Source organism: Danio rerio, chromosome 19 (genome assembly GCF_049306965.1).
Source record: "Danio rerio strain Tuebingen ecotype United States chromosome 19, GRCz12tu, whole genome shotgun sequence".
NCBI lineage: Eukaryota > Metazoa > Chordata > Actinopteri > Cypriniformes > Danionidae > Danio > Danio rerio.
The window spans coordinates 21,369,221-21,385,263 of NC_133194.1; the positions used below are offsets into that span (position 1 = coordinate 21,369,221).

The 16,043-nt window shown below is 57.6% G+C and overlaps 2 protein-coding genes across 7 annotated transcripts in view; one reads left to right on the top strand and one right to left on the bottom strand.

The window, feature by feature from the left end:
* Positions 1-16,043, top strand: part of cpne4b (copine IVb) — a 147,439-nt gene that overhangs the window by 82,470 nt on the left and 48,926 nt on the right. The window lies entirely within an intron of this gene.
* Positions 584-4,473, bottom strand: LOC110438147 (uncharacterized). Of its 6 annotated transcripts, XM_068215271.1 has the most exons (6): positions 2,591-4,473; positions 2,034-2,504; positions 1,469-1,638; positions 1,116-1,370; positions 790-1,035; positions 584-710 (listed from the first exon to the last, which is right to left on the bottom strand). In XM_068215271.1, exons 1-6 carry the CDS (start codon positions 3,249-3,251, stop codon positions 612-614), a joined length of 1,902 nt encoding a protein of 633 aa, XP_068071372.1. In that variant the 5' UTR covers positions 3,252-4,473; the 3' UTR covers positions 584-611. The 6 variants fall into 6 exon arrangements, with proteins under 6 accessions (XP_068071372.1, XP_073787722.1, XP_021323984.1 ...); XM_073931621.1 differs by having other exon boundaries at positions 2,034-4,473; XM_021468309.3 differs by having other exon boundaries at positions 584-1,035; positions 2,591-3,382.

The following is a 16,043-nucleotide window of genomic DNA, read 5'->3' on the forward strand; positions in this document are numbered from 1 at the left end:
GATAACAACAATATAACTTAAAACACAGCCTTATTTCAGGAACCCTCAAAAACATTTGAACACATTTTACTTACTCCATAAAGTTAACCTCCACTCCACAGCTGCCCTGTCCTGACCTATTCATGCATCTCTAAGGACCGAGCTGTCCCGGGAGAAGCTTGCTAATATACAGAATTGGACTCAAGGCCTTCTGGGCGTTCAAAGCATTTGCAGACCTGGACAGATTTGTCCAGCCCATCACCCCCTTGTGCTGGAAAAGGGATTCATTCTCCCTATGAGCTATCAACCAAGGCTGAACCTGGACGGGGGCGTCCCGCGAGTCACTTTTAACACTCAAGGCAGGGATAGTTTGTCCCAATTGGAACGTAGCCAAGGCAGAACCTGGACGAGGGCATCCCACGTGACACTTTTAACACACAAGTTAGGGCTAATCTGTCCCAATCGGAACGTAGCCAAGGCAGGACCTGGACGCAGCAGGCATACAGCGTTGAACTAAGAAGACAGGGCTCATTTTTGTCCCCACTGAATTTACTTTTACCACACAGATAATAAATAAAAGGAATAATGAAGACACTGAACACCATTTGACCGTTAAGTTGTACAATATTTATTCAGGACGATTCAGAGTCTTCTGTTTGTTCGAGCGGGCGAGCGCCCTGGCTTTTCCCTTTGGCAGGGCGCCATGGCAGCGTCCTCCTGCTGGTTCCCTCCTGGAAAAGAGACACATAAAGGGAAGTTAGCCAATGCCACACGTTCTGCTGTCCACGCCAAAGAGAATGTGATTTTTACCAGGGGAGAGACGGAAGTCTCCGTCCTCTTGCGCCCTTTCCGCGGGGGGCTTTCAGTGCCCGCTGCCTCCCCATCCTCCTCCTCCTCCTCCTCCTCCTCCACCAGGGCCCTTTCAAAGAGTCTGCGGCGCTCGCGTGCTTGGAGAGGTCCGAGGTGAAGTGCGTAGAACTTATCTGAGGTTGAAGTGTCATGGCACATGAATTGCGCCACCTTGCGGCGATCCTCTGAAGAGTGTGCATTCTTTGCCTGCGTCGGAGAGAGACAGAAGCTTGATTAGGATAGAAGCCGCCGCTGGTAGTTACAGGGGCGTCACAATGCCTACTCACATGAGTCGCGATCGCAGTGCGTACGTCAGTAAAGGTGGGTTTGCCTGGAAGGCCCATACTGAGCCAAGCAGACTGAAAGTACTTGTTCAGGGTCCGACAAGGACTGGCTCTGGAAGTGAAAAAGAAATAGGTAGCCTGGCTCCCTCCGGGGAGACCAGCCCGCAGCGCCAAAAACCTGCGGAACCAGCTGTATTCCTCCCTGTTTAGGGACAGCTGAGCCGCCCCAAAGGCTCTGTTTGTTTTGTGAGTGGTAATCTGCCATCAGAGAACAAGCAGTGAGTGAGTGAGTGAGTGAGTGAGTGAGTGAGAGAGCATGCTACTGGTGACCCCCACCTTACTTGCGCCATACTCACGTTAATGACATAAGCAGACTCGTCGGGGCTTCTGGAGGCCTCTTCAACCTCCTGGATTGTGAGATTCTGGAAGACTCCACAGCGGTGCCCAGAGATGGAGGTTAGGTAGCCAGTCAGAAAGCCATAGAAGCGCCACTGTTGCCTAGTGCTTGGGTTGGATTCGAGGCTATCTGGTGAAGGACATTAGACAGATTAGACCACCGACGGTTCTATTTCCTTTCTGGGTCACCAACAGCTCTTGGCTGCTGGTGACTTGTTCTCCGGGGCGCCAGCAGCTCAAACAACAGCTGCTGGTGGCCCGGAGAGGAATTGTGCGTTTCTTCTTCAGGGGCACCAGCAGTTCATGGACTGCTGGTGCCCCTGAAGAAGAAACGCACAATTCCTCTCCGGGCCACCAGCAGCTGTTGGTTCATCCAGCCACGTCGGTCTGCCCCCCTTCCCCCCCGAATGAGTCCCATTCGCGGGGGAGAGGGGCAGACAGACGTGGCTGGATGAACCAAGGGCTGTTGGTGCCCCGGAAGAACGAACAGGGGGAATCGCTGGAACGGCGGAAGGGCTTGCTTACCTAGCAGGGCGGGAATTTTCCTCCCAGCGGTCCGGTGACAGCGCACCAGGCTGGCCTTGGGGATCAGTCGGCTTTCCTTCGCCTGCTTGGTCCTTACCTCGTGCACGACGACACGCCGGCGTATGCCGCGGATGAGGGCTCTGACCTCCCTTCGAATCAGAACCAGAGCCGTGCTGGAGAGCTGACAGGCGGCCGGCGGCGTCTCCGAGAGGTAGTCTAGGAACTGAGCCACGTTCTTCAGGTAGTGCTGCCTGGTGGGCTCGGCCATGCGCGTCTGACCTAGCCGGGCGGCCCACGCTCGGATTCGGGCTGGTTGGTTGAGGAAGAGGAAGTCCCCTGGCTCCGCGGTGCCCCTGGCCATGTAACCAAGGAAGGCTTTGATTCTCCCCAGCTTCGAAGTGACGTTGTTCCGCAGGCGGGGGGTGGGCTCGCTGCCCAGTTGGTACCCTTCGAACTCCCCCAAGAGAAGGTCTGTGGAACGAGCACAACCAAGAGTCAACTTCCCCGAAGCCACACACCCAGCAGAGCGACAGTGACGTGCCTGAAATATACTCAACTCAGCGCGGGGACGTGGTCCGGGAACGGGTAGGGTTCCAAAGCCTCCGGAGGCTCGGGGGGCGTCGGACCTCCGGCCGCGCCTCGCCCGGGAGCCGGTGGTGCAGGAGGCGACCTGGTTCTCCTCGCCCGCTTCCTCCTCCTTCTCCCCCCTTCTCCCTTCCTCAGCTCCCGGTAGAGGCGTGTGATCTGGAGCAGGGTGGACCGCATCTTGGTAACCTGTTTCCCCAGGTCCGTGAGCTGAGCCTGTATGCGCTCGGTGGCGCGCCTGCAGCCGCGGTCGGCGCACGGGCGGCCGGCCTCTGGGTCCTCCGAGTCCCGCTCCCCCTCGGAGGACGATGCTAGCTGGGACACGACAGGGATTGCAGGCTGGGTGGACCGCAGCCACTGCAACTCCCGAGCTACTTTCCGGCGTTTCGCCCTCCCCATAGCCTCTTTCCTTCCCGAGGTCGAGAGCTCCGCGTGCTGCCTCAAGTGCCTGTCTAGGCGGGCTGGCGTCCGGCGACATCCCGGGACCGGGCACGGTGTCTTCCGCGTGTCCACGCGGCCGGCGGCCAGCGCGAGAAGCAGCCGCTTCTCGTCCGAGTTGGCCACCTTGTGAACGGCCGTCAGGTGAGGCGCAAGCCGGCTGTAGACGTTGAAGCATAGGGCACATTCAGCCATGACCGTGCCAGAGCCAATGCAGAGGGGGAAAGGGGCCCGCACGCCACGTGCGGCGGTTAATAAGCGGCCGGAGGCGGCGTCCACTTCCGCGTCATGACGTTGGTGGACCCGTATTTCTTAAAGGGGAAGGACACCCCCCCGCACCAGGAGGTGTAAGCCGATGCCCTACGGAGATCCATTCGGTTCAAGCCTTCTTTTGTTACGACTTCTCAAGTAGGGGGGAGAGGGGTGTCCACCTCACTCCCTTCCCCCCTTTTCAAAGGAACCAGAGGGGGTGTCCCGTTAAACAATTCACCCCACCGCCCCTTCATCGTTGCCCCGGTCAGCGGTTCGACACCTCTCTCTCTTGTCACGACTCGAGTTGGGGAAGGGGTGTCCCACCTCACTCCCTATCCCCCCCTTCATTTTGCTGTTCTGGCCAGCGGGAGCTTTTCCACAGCCATTCACGTTCACTTTTTCCACCCCAAAAAGGGGATTGATTGTTTGAGCCCCATCGGGGGGGGACAGCTCCACACGCGCCAGCCGCGGGAGCTTTTGTGACCTGCTACAACCAACATGGGATACGCACCAACCATCGAAAGGGGGGTCCAGACAGCCCGTAACCCCGGCACCACTGACCCTGGCACGTTTCACCTCGCCGGAGTCCACTAGCTTCCCCTCCCAACCAACCACCCTCACTCCCCCGGGAGCAGGGTAGGCGGGGTGGGGGTCAGCCGGGAGCCAGCAAGGATAAACCCAGGGGGTGGGCGGCGTTGCGGGCGGACGGACGGGATGCAGACGCACACACTCGGGCGGGGGTAGAATCGAAGCCCACACCAGCTCGTTCCCTACGCTGCCCCTGGGGCCTCGATTCACGGCGCCGGGTGACTCGACCGAACCCACCGAACATCCCCCAGCCCTCGCAGGGCGAGGGGCGTGGGGCGGGGGCACGGGCCGAGTATCGGCGCGGGGGAAACGGAGTCCAGGGGGGCGGGCTGGCGGGCAGGCTGAGCAGCAGACAAGCTCTGGGTCATTTAGCCAGACGGGCCATCTGGGTCCTTTACCCACAGATCGGGGCGGGAAGGGGGGGCGCTGTGTGCGGAGGGACACCCCCACGCCTCCCTGATAGAGCGCCCAGGACGGGGAGGATCTGCCACACCCATAGAGGCCGACCCCATTGGTGCTTTGGGGGGCCTGGGTGGGGGCCTAGCCCCTGGGGCGCCACACTAGCTCCTATCGATCAGTCACCGTGGGGTCTGGCGACTGGACTGCCAGAGACTAAGTCCATAGTTTTTCGCCTTTCCCGAAACCCTGATGGCAGGTCAGAGATTGTGGGTGTCGGGCAAAAACCTCCAGGCGCGGGACGTCCCGACAAGCAGGCCGGGAAGGGTGGTCTCCCGTCGGGCATGGTTTGGTGGGCTCGGGCCTGGGTCTAACCAAAGCCCCGGTGAGCGCCAGGCATAACGTATTCCTGTTGGACCTTTGGCGCTAGATGCGTAAAGATGTGCCGCTGGTGAACCATTGATGGAGCCGCTGGTGAACCATTGATGGGGCCTCTGAGATCCAGCGTTGGGGAGGCCTGTGCCCCGCGCGCTCTGCCCGGGGTACACGCACCCTTCTTGGGGAGCGAGCCCGGCCCTTCTCCCTGGCCTGGGGCCTATGAGATCCAGCGTTGGGGAGGCCTGTGCCCCGCGCGCTCTGCCCGGGGTACACGCACCCTTCTTGGGGAGCGAGCCCGGCCCCTCTCCCTGGCCTGGGGCCTATGAGATCCAGCGGTGGGGGGGGCCTGTGCCTTGCGCGCTCTGCCCGAGGTACACGCACCCTTCTTGGGGAGCGAGCCCGGCCCCTCTCCCTGGCCTGGGGCCTATGAGATCCAGCGGTGGGGGGGGCCTGTGCCTTGCGCGCTCTGCCCGAGGCACACGCACCCTTCTTGGGGAGCGAGCCCGGCCCCTCTCCCTGGCCTGGGGCCTCTGAGATCCAGCGGTGGGGGGGGCCTGTGCCTTGCGCGCTCTGCCCGGGGTACACGCACCCTTCTTGGGGAGCGAGCCCGGCCCCTCTCCCTGGCCTGGGGCCTCTGAGATCCAGCGTTGGGGAGGCCTGTGCCCCGCGCGCTCTGCCCGGGGTACACGCACCCTTCTTGGGGAGCGAGCCCGGCCCCTCTCCCTGGCCTGGGGCCTATGAGATCCAGCGTTGGGGAGGCCTGTGCCCCGCGCGCTCTGCCCGGGGTACACGCACCCTTCTTGGGGAGCGAGACCGGCCCCTCTCCCTGGCCTGGGGCCTATGAGATCCAGCGGTGGGGGGGGGGCCTGTGCCTTGCGCGCTCTGCCCGAGGTACACGCACCCTTCTTGGGGAGCGAGCCCGGCCCCTCTCCCTGGCCTGGGGCCTATGAGATCCAGCGGTGGGGGGGGCCTGTGCCTTGCGCGCTCTGCCCGAGGCACACGCACCCTTCTTGGGGAGCGAGCCCGGCCCCTCTCCCTGGCCTGGGGCCTCTGAGATCCAGCGTTGGGGAGGCCTGTGCCCCGCGCGCTCTGCCCGGGGTACACGCACCCTTCTTGGGGAGCGAGACCGGCCCCTCTCCCTGGCCTGGGGCCTATGAGATCCAGCGGTGGGGGGGGGCCTGTGCCTTGCGCGCTCTGCCCGAGGTACACGCACCCTTCTTGGGGAGCGAGCCCGGCCCCTCTCCCTGGCCTGGGGCCTATGAGATCCAGCGGTGGGGGGGGGCCTGTGCCTTGCGCGCTCTGCCCGAGGCACACGCACCCTTCTTGGGGAGCGAGCCCGGCCCCTCTCCCTGGCCTGGGGCCTCTGAGATCCAGCGGTGGGGGGGGCCTGTGCCTTGCGCGCTCTGCCCGAGGCACACGCACCCTTCTTGGGGAGCGAGCCCGGCCCCTCTCCCTGGCCTGGGGCCTCTGAGATCCAGCGGTGGGGGGGGCCTGTGCCTTGCGCGCTCTGCCCGAGGCACACGCACCCTTCTTGGGGAGCGAGCCCGGCCCCTCTCCCTGGCCTGGGGCCTCTGAGATCCAGCGTTGGGGAGGCCTGTGCCCCGCGCGCGCTGCCCGGGGTACACGCACCCTTCTTGGGGAGCGAGCCCGGCCCCTCTCCCTGGCCTGGGGCCTATGAGATCCAGCGGTGGGGGGGGGCCTGTGCCTTGCGCGCTCTGCCCGAGGCACACGCACCCTTCTTGGGGAGCGAGCCCGGCCCCTCTCCCTGGCCTGGGGCCTCTGAGATCCAGCGTTGGGGGGGGGGGGGCCGTGCCCTGCACGCTCTGCCCGAGGTACACGCACTCTCCGGCGGCAAGCGCTGGTACCAAAGGACCCCCTAGATTTGCACCTAATCACCAGCCGTGCCCGGGCACCCCACTATTAAGCCCGGGGACACTAACTCCTCCAAACCGCATGGATCAGACAGACGTGCTGCTGGTGACCCAACTGGCCAAGACGTACCGCTGGTGGCCCAATCGGTCTTTGGGTTTGTGAATGGATCACCACCGGCCCTGGGCTCGTGTATGGGGCACCAGCCGCACGTCGTTTTAGCCTCCGTCAGCGGTGGGGTCTTATGTTTGCTGCGGAAATATGAGCGCTGGGAGGCGGCTTAGCAGCTCAGCAATGGACCCCTAGCTCCCCCGGGTTCGAACGCATCTCCTGGGGCTTCTTTGATTGCCTTTGAGGCCTGGGTCTTTGGCTGAACCAGGGCAGTTACGCGCACCTAGCTCCCCCGGGTTCGAACGCATCTCCTGGGGCTTCTTTGATTGCCTTTGAGGCCTGGGTCTTTGGCTGAACCAGGGCAGTAGGGCGCACCTAGCTCCCCCGGGTTCGAACGCATCTACTGGGGCTTCTTTGATTGCCTTTGAGGCCTGGGTCTTTGGCTGAACCAGGGCAGTTACGCGCACCTAGCTCCCCCGGGTTCGAACGCATCTCCTGGGGCTTCTTTGATTGCCTTTGAGGCCTGGGTCTTTGGCTGAACCAGGGCAGTAGGGCGCACCTAGCTCCCCCGGGTTCGAACGCATCTACTGGGGCTTCTTTGATTGCCTTTGAGGCCTGGGTCTTTGGCTGAACCAGGGCAGTTACGCGCACCTAGCTCCCCCGGGTTCGAACGCATCTCCTGGGGCTTCTTTGATTGCCTTTGAGGCCTGGGTCTTTGGCTGAACCAGGGCAGTTACGCGCACCTAGCTCCCCCGGGTTCGAACGCATCTCCTGGGGCTTCTTTGATTGCCTTTGAGGCCTGGGTCTTTGGCTGAACCAGGGCAGTAGGGCGCACCTAGCTCCCCCGGGTTCGAACGCATCTACTGGGGCTTCTTTGATTGCCTTTGAGGCCTGGGTCTTTGGCTGAACCAGGGCAGTTACGCGCACCTAGCTCCCCCGGGTTCGAACGCATCTCCTGGGGCTTCTTTGATTGCCTTTGAGGCCTGGGTCTTTGGCTGAACCAGGGCAGTTACGCGCACCTAGCTCCCCCGGGTTCGAACGCATCTCCTGGGGCTTCTTTGATTGCCTTTGAGGCCTGGGTCTTTGACTGAACCAGGGCAGTTACGCGCACCTAGCTCCCCCGGGTTCGAACGCATCTCCTGGGGCTTCTTTGATTGCCTTTGAGGCCTGGGTCTTTGGCTGAACCAGGGCAGTAGGGCGCACCTAGCTCCCCCGGGTTCGAACGCATCTCCTGGGGCTTCTTTGATTGCCTTTGAGGCCTGGGTCTTTGGCTGAACCAGGGCAGTAGGGCGCACCTAGCTCCCCCGGGTTCGAACGCATCTCCTGGGGCTTCTTTGATTGCCTTTGAGGCCTGGGTCTTTGGCTGAACCAGGGCAGTTACGCGCACCTAGCTCCCCCGGGTTCGAACGCATCTCCTGGGGCTTCTTTGATTGCCTTTGAGGCCTGGGTCTTTGGCTGAACCAGGGCAGTAGGGCGCACCTAGCTCCCCCGGGTTCGAACGCATCTCCTGGGGCTTCTTTGATTGCCTTTGAGGCCTGGGTCTTTGGCTGAACCAGGGCAGTTACGCGCACCTAGCTCCCCCGGGTTCGAACGCATCTCCTGGGGCTTCTTTGATTGCCTTTGAGGCCTGGGTCTTTGGCTGAACCAGGGCAGTTACGCGCACCTAGCTCCCCCGGGTTCGAACGCATCTCCTGGGGCGTCTTTGAATGCCTCTGGGGCCTGGTTCGATCAACCGCGAAATCGGAAATTGCACTAAGTCCTTCATATGTGTCTGTTATCGAAAACTTGACGGCAGGTCAGCGAAACCCAGGGACGCGCTACCCCCCCTCCAGGCGCGGGTCATGCCGGAGAGAGTGGTCTCTATCCGGGCATGGCTTGGTGGGCTCTCCCCTGGGTCTAACCGACGCCCCCGGTGAGTGCACTAATGTTTCAGCTGATGCGTAAATTGGTACCGCTGGTGCACCATTGGCCTCCAGGGCTCCATGTCCCGCGCTCTTTGCCCAATACACCCTCACTTATCCCGGGGAACCACTGATCGCCAAAGACCCCCCCCCTCCTGGCTCTCTGACCCCCTCGCTTACCGTTGGTGACCCAAATAGGCCTTTGCGCGCGCTGGCCTGCGGGGATATGAGCGCTGGGAGGCGGGTTAGCAGCTCAGCAATGGACCCCTAGCTCCCCCGGGTTCGAACGCATCTCCTGGGGCTTCTTTGATTGCCTTTGAGGCCTGGGTCTTTGGCTGAACCAGGGCAGTTACGCGCACCTAGCTCCCCCGGGTTCGAACGCATCTCCTGGGGCTTCTTTGATTGCCTTTGAGGCCTGGGTCTTTGGCTGAACCAGGGCAGTTACGCGCACCTAGCTCCCCCGGGTTCGAACGCATCTCCTGGGGCTTCTTTGATTGCCTTTGAGGCCTGGGTCTTTGGCTGAACCAGGGCAGTAGGGCGCACCTAGCTCCCCCGGGTTCGAACGCATCTACTGGGGCTTCTTTGATTGCCTTTGAGGCCTGGGTCTTTGGCTGAACCAGGGCAGTTACGCGCACCTAGCTCCCCCGGGTTCGAACGCATCTCCTGGGGCTTCTTTGATTGCCTTTGAGGCCTGGGTCTTTGGCTGAACCAGGGCAGTAGGGCGCACCTAGCTCCCCCGGGTTCGAACGCATCTACTGGGGCTTCTTTGATTGCCTTTGAGGCCTGGGTCTTTGGCTGAACCAGGGCAGTTACGCGCACCTAGCTCCCCCGGGTTCGAACGCATCTCCTGGGGCTTCTTTGATTGCCTTTGAGGCCTGGGTCTTTGGCTGAACCAGGGCAGTTACGCGCACCTAGCTCCCCCGGGTTCGAACGCATCTCCTGGGGCTTCTTTGATTGCCTTTGAGGCCTGGGTCTTTGGCTGAACCAGGGCAGTAGGGCGCACCTAGCTCCCCCGGGTTCGAACGCATCTACTGGGGCTTCTTTGATTGCCTTTGAGGCCTGGGTCTTTGGCTGAACCAGGGCAGTTACGCGCACCTAGCTCCCCCGGGTTCGAACGCATCTCCTGGGGCTTCTTTGATTGCCTTTGAGGCCTGGGTCTTTGGCTGAACCAGGGCAGTTACGCGCACCTAGCTCCCCCGGGTTCGAACGCATCTCCTGGGGCTTCTTTGATTGCCTTTGAGGCCTGGGTCTTTGACTGAACCAGGGCAGTTACGCGCACCTAGCTCCCCCGGGTTCGAACGCATCTCCTGGGGCTTCTTTGATTGCCTTTGAGGCCTGGGTCTTTGGCTGAACCAGGGCAGTAGGGCGCACCTAGCTCCCCCGGGTTCGAACGCATCTCCTGGGGCTTCTTTGATTGCCTTTGAGGCCTGGGTCTTTGGCTGAACCAGGGCAGTAGGGCGCACCTAGCTCCCCCGGGTTCGAACGCATCTCCTGGGGCTTCTTTGATTGCCTTTGAGGCCTGGGTCTTTGGCTGAACCAGGGCAGTTACGCGCACCTAGCTCCCCCGGGTTCGAACGCATCTCCTGGGGCTTCTTTGATTGCCTTTGAGGCCTGGGTCTTTGGCTGAACCAGGGCAGTAGGGCGCACCTAGCTCCCCCGGGTTCGAACGCATCTCCTGGGGCTTCTTTGATTGCCTTTGAGGCCTGGGTCTTTGGCTGAACCAGGGCAGTTACGCGCACCTAGCTCCCCCGGGTTCGAACGCATCTCCTGGGGCTTCTTTGATTGCCTTTGAGGCCTGGGTCTTTGGCTGAACCAGGGCAGTTACGCGCACCTAGCTCCCCCGGGTTCGAACGCATCTCCTGGGGCGTCTTTGAATGCCTCTGGGGCCTGGTTCGATCAACCGCGAAATCGGAAATTGCACTAAGTCCTTCATATGTGTCTGTTATCGAAAACTTGACGGCAGGTCAGCGAAACCCAGGGACGCGCTACCCCCCCTCCAGGCGCGGGTCATGCCGGAGAGAGTGGTCTCTATCCGGGCATGGCTTGGTGGGCTCTCCCCTGGGTCTAACCGACGCCCCCGGTGAGTGCACTAATGTTTCAGCTGATGCGTAAATTGGTACCGCTGGTGCACCATTGGCCTCCAGGGCTCCATGTCCCGCGCTCTTTGCCCAATACACCCTCACTTATCCCGGGGAACCACTGATCGCCAAAGACCCCCCCCCTCCTGGCTCTCTGACCCCCTCGCTTACCGTTGGTGACCCAAATAGGCCTTTGCGCGCGCTGGCCTGCGGGGATATGAGCGCTGGGAGGCGGGTTAGCAGCTCAGCAATGGACCCCTAGCTCCCCCGGGTTCGAACGCATCTCCTGGGGCTTCTTTGATTGCCTTTGAGGCCTGGGTCTTTGGCTGAACCAGGGCAGTTACGCGCACCTAGCTCCCCCGGGTTCGAACGCATCTCCTGGGGCTTCTTTGATTGCCTTTGAGGCCTGGGTCTTTGGCTGAACCAGGGCAGTTACGCGCACCTAGCTCCCCCGGGTTCGAACGCATCTCCTGGGGCTTCTTTGATTGCCTTTGAGGCCTGGGTCTTTGGCTGAACCAGGGCAGTAGGGCGCACCTAGCTCCCCCGGGTTCGAACGCATCTACTGGGGCTTCTTTGATTGCCTTTGAGGCCTGGGTCTTTGGCTGAACCAGGGCAGTTACGCGCACCTAGCTCCCCCGGGTTCGAACGCATCTCCTGGGGCTTCTTTGATTGCCTTTGAGGCCTGGGTCTTTGGCTGAACCAGGGCACTAACGCGCACCTAGCTCCCCCGGGTTCGAACGCATCTACTGGGGCTTCTTTGATTGCCTTTGAGGCCTGGGTCTTTGGCTGAACCAGGGCAGTTACGCGCACCTAGCTCCCCCGGGTTCGAACGCATCTCCTGGGGCTTCTTTGATTGCCTTTGAGGCCTGGGTCTTTGGCTGAACCAGGGCAGTTACGCGCACCTAGCTCCCCCGGGTTCGAACGCATCTCCTGGGGCTTCTTTGATTGCCTTTGAGGCCTGGGTCTTTGGCTGAACCAGGGCAGTAGGGCGCACCTAGCTCCCCCGGGTTCGAACGCATCTACTGGGGCTTCTTTGATTGCCTTTGAGGCCTGGGTCTTTGGCTGAACCAGGGCAGTTACGCGCACCTAGCTCCCCCGGGTTCGAACGCATCTCCTGGGGCTTCTTTGATTGCCTTTGAGGCCTGGGTCTTTGGCTGAACTAGGGCAGTAGGGCGCACCTAGCTCCCCCGGGTTCGAACGCATCTACTGGGGCTTCTTTGATTGCCTTTGAGGCCTGGGTCTTTGGCTGAACCAGGGCAGTTACGCGCACCTAGCTCCCCCGGGTTCGAACGCATCTCCTGGGGCTTCTTTGATTGCCTTTGAGGCCTGGGTCTTTGGCTGAACCAGGGCAGTAGGGCGCACCTAGCTCCCCCGGGTTCGAACGCATCTCCTGGGGCTTCTTTGATTGCCTTTGAGGCCTGGGTCTTTGGCTGAACCAGGGCAGTTACGCGCACCTAGCTCCCCCGGGTTCGAACGCATCTCCTGGGGCTTCTTTGATTGCCTTTGAGGCCTGGGTCTTTGGCTGAACCAGGGCAGTTACGCGCACCTAGCTCCCCCGGGTTCGAACGCATCTCCTGGGGCGTCTTTGAATGCCTCTGGGGCCTGGTTCGATCAACCGCGAAATCGGAAATTGCACTAAGTCCTTCATATGTGTCTGTTATCGAAAACTTGACGGCAGGTCAGCGAAACCCAGGGACGCGCTACCCCCCCTCCAGGCGCGGGTCATGCCGGAGAGAGTGGTCTCTATCCGGGCATGGCTTGGTGGGCTCTCCCCTGGGTCTAACCGACGCCCCCGGTGAGTGCACTAATGTTTCAGCTGATGCGTAAATTGGTACCGCTGGTGCACCATTGGCCTCCAGGGCTCCATGTCCCGCGCTCTTTGCCCAATACACCCTCACTTATCCCGGGGAACCACTGATCGCCAAAGACCCCCCCCCTCCTGGCTCTCTGACCCCCTCGCTTACCGTTGGTGACCCAAATAGGCCTTTGCGCGCGCTGGCCTGCGGGGATATGAGCGCTGGGAGGCGGGTTAGCAGCTCAGCAATGGACCCCTAGCTCCCCCGGGTTCGAACGCATCTCCTGGGGCTTCTTTGATTGCCTTTGAGGCCTGGGTCTTTGGCTGAACCAGGGCAGTTACGCGCACCTAGCTCCCCCGGGTTCGAACGCATCTCCTGGGGCTTCTTTGATTGCCTTTGAGGCCTGGGTCTTTGGCTGAACCAGGGCAGTTACGCGCACCTAGCTCCCCCGGGTTCGAACGCATCTCCTGGGGCTTCTTTGATTGCCTTTGAGGCCTGGGTCTTTGGCTGAACCAGGGCAGTAGGGCGCACCTAGCTCCCCCGGGTTCGAACGCATCTACTGGGGCTTCTTTGATTGCCTTTGAGGCCTGGGTCTTTGGCTGAACCAGGGCAGTTACGCGCACCTAGCTCCCCCGGGTTCGAACGCATCTCCTGGGGCTTCTTTGATTGCCTTTGAGGCCTGGGTCTTTGGCTGAACCAGGGCAGTTACGCGCACCTAGCTCCCCCGGGTTCGAACGCATCTCCTGGGGCTTCTTTGATTGCCTTTGAGGCCTGGGTCTTTGGCTGAACCAGGGCAGTAGGGCGCACCTAGCTCCCCCGGGTTCGAACGCATCTACTGGGGCTTCTTTGATTGCCTTTGAGGCCTGGGTCTTTGGCTGAACCAGGGCAGTTACGCGCACCTAGCTCCCCCGGGTTCGAACGCATCTCCTGGGGCTTCTTTGATTGCCTTTGAGGCCTGGGTCTTTGGCTGAACCAGGGCAGTAGGGCGCACCTAGCTCCCCCGGGTTCGAACGCATCTACTGGGGCTTCTTTGATTGCCTTTGAGGCCTGGGTCTTTGGCTGAACCAGGGCAGTTACGCGCACCTAGCTCCCCCGGGTTCGAACGCATCTCCTGGGGCTTCTTTGATTGCCTTTGAGGCCTGGGTCTTTGGCTGAACCAGGGCAGTAACGCGCACCTAGCTCCCCCGGGTTCGAACGCATCTCCTGGGGCTTATTTGAATGCCTCTGGGGCCTGGTTCGATCAACCGCGAAATCGGAAATTGCACTAAGTCCTTCATATGTGTCTGTTATCGAAAACTTGACGGCAGGTCAGCGAAACCCAGGGACGCGCTACCCCCCCCTCCAGGCGCGGGTCATGCCGGAGAGAGTGGTCTCTATCCGGGCATGGCTTGGTGGGCTCTCCCCTGGGTCTAACCAACGCCCCCGGTGAGCTTATCCATAGCGTTTGCCAGCGGTCGTTCCAAAGACCCCCCCCGCTAGAGACCCACCATCCCCCAAATGAGTGTTAGTTGTTTCAAACAGCAAAAAAATAAAATCAATGCATTTCGTTTTCAAAATGAATTTTTTTTACTTTCTCATTGTAGATTCTTATTTAAAGCCTAAAACATATCAGACTCAACCTCTGAATTGATGGACAGAGAATAGAGCACATTCAGCAGTAAACAAATCAAACACCTGACTCTCTTAAAGGGCCAGCATTTTCTGAAAACTCTTTCTAACACCTTTGTGTTTAGAATAAGACGGACAGCCTGTGGAAGTGTGTGGTGATGCCTAAATAATTGTTTTTTACAGTTATTTACTGCACAATCTACAGAGTAACAGTGCAGATATACTAATTAAACACACCTGATCAAACTAAATCTAAAGGTAGTGTGTTGAAGCAGGGCCGGAACTAAATTCTACTAGGCTGTGGCCTTCCAGGAGTTTGACACCCCTGGTACATAGCATATTTTCAAAGCAACTGCCTACATTTATCACAGTTATGCACATATCGTTTAATAGAAACAATAAAAATATACTATAATATAAACTTCATCCATAGAAAAAAATAAATAAATAAATAATCTGATTCTCATGTCGTTCCAAATCTGTAGTAATAATAAAAAACACAACAAATATAATGATTTATACGTTTATTTAGGAAAGCCTTTATACTGTTAATGGCACTTTTACTTGCCAGTTTTCCAGACAAATTCATTGAGTCTCTGCAAGCAACACAAGTCTCTGTGTGTTGTTTAAGATATATATATATATATATATATATATATATATATATATATATATATATATATATATATATATATATATATATTTTTTTTTTTTTTAAATAACACATTTTTACTAGTTATTTAGCAAAATACTAAAATTCAGTTGAAAGTGCAATTTAAAATCTTAACTATAGGTCAAACTAGGCAATTAAATTAGATTAATTATAGAAAAAGTAAACAAAGTTATAAAAATTATTGTGACAATTTCTTTGCTCTGTGTGAATATTTTTGCCTTTAAATGCATTTCGTCCATATCTTATACTTACCTTTTAATAAGCTCTGTGGCATTGGTTGACTCCTGATACTCAATGTTAAAAACATAAAAGGAACCAAAGAAAACACAGAGATAAAATAAATATAAAATAGGAACATAAAGCATCAGAGTAGATGGGGCAGTAATGGTTGAACAGTAATTTACCATTTATTATCACAGTAAATATCTGTAATGGTACATAGAGTAAATTACTGTAATTTATTCTTTGCACTACAGAATTTCATACAAATCCTGCTCCTTTTACAGTAAAATACTGTTTCTTTTCATTACAGCCAAACACTGGCTATTTTACAGTTATTTACTGCATAATCTACAGTAAGGGTTAACAGTGTATGCAATTTGAGTTTTTATAACTTTGTTCTTTAAATTATTTATAACTTTGGCTATTCTATCGAGATGACACCATAAAGGCCTTCAATGCACTGAAATAGGTAATAGGGATACAATGAAAAGCCGATTTCACTATTGACCCTGTTTTTATTCATTGACGGCTTCCCAACGCCGCATTTCTGTTGCGCGAAAAAAAGCTGCTGCAAATAAGCAAATTTATGACAAAACAATTTTAATAGTTTCATAGTAGTAGCTGGTGTGCATCATCTGCGTGATTCTGATATGACATTCTTCCGCTAAACTTGCACTGTTTTGATGTGTAAATGGGCTATGATCTTTGCTATTTAGGCTAAGGCATCAATGAGCTATAGTTCTCTTTGCAACTTTCAATTTCGAGGTGGGGGAAGTGGGAAGAGGCAATTCAAATGTACCATCTCTAAAAAAAAAAGGCCGCTTATGCGGCAATTGTGTTTATTACCTTATTTTTATTTTATTATTATTAATTTATTCATTCATTCTTCATTCATTTTCTTTTCGGTTTAGTCCCTTTATTAGTCTGTGATCGCCACAGCGGAATGAACCGTCGACTTATCCAGCATATGTTTTACGCAGTGGATGGCAGGAGGGCCAGCTGGGGCTTCGGGACGGAGTGAAAGGAATTTGCCCCGAGTCTGGGAAAGATGGCTTGCCGTAATTACACTAGTTTTCCTATCGCACACATGCGCCAAACAAATAAACAAATAAAAA

Bases quoted from the DNA above. Each gene is read 5' to 3' on its own strand.
- LOC110438147 (XM_073931619.1), bottom strand. From the start codon at position 3,234: ATGCTTCAACGTCTACAGCCGGCTTGCGCCTCACCTGACGGCCGTTCA. The intron at 1,371-1,468 runs GTGAGTATGGCG...CTCTGATGGCAG, and splicing joins AGTCTGCTTATGTCATTAAC to ATTACCACTCACAAAACAAA. The intron at 711-789 runs GTAAAAATCACA...TCTCTTTTCCAG, and splicing joins AGACTTCCGTCTCTCCCCTG to GAGGGAACCAGCAGGAGGAC.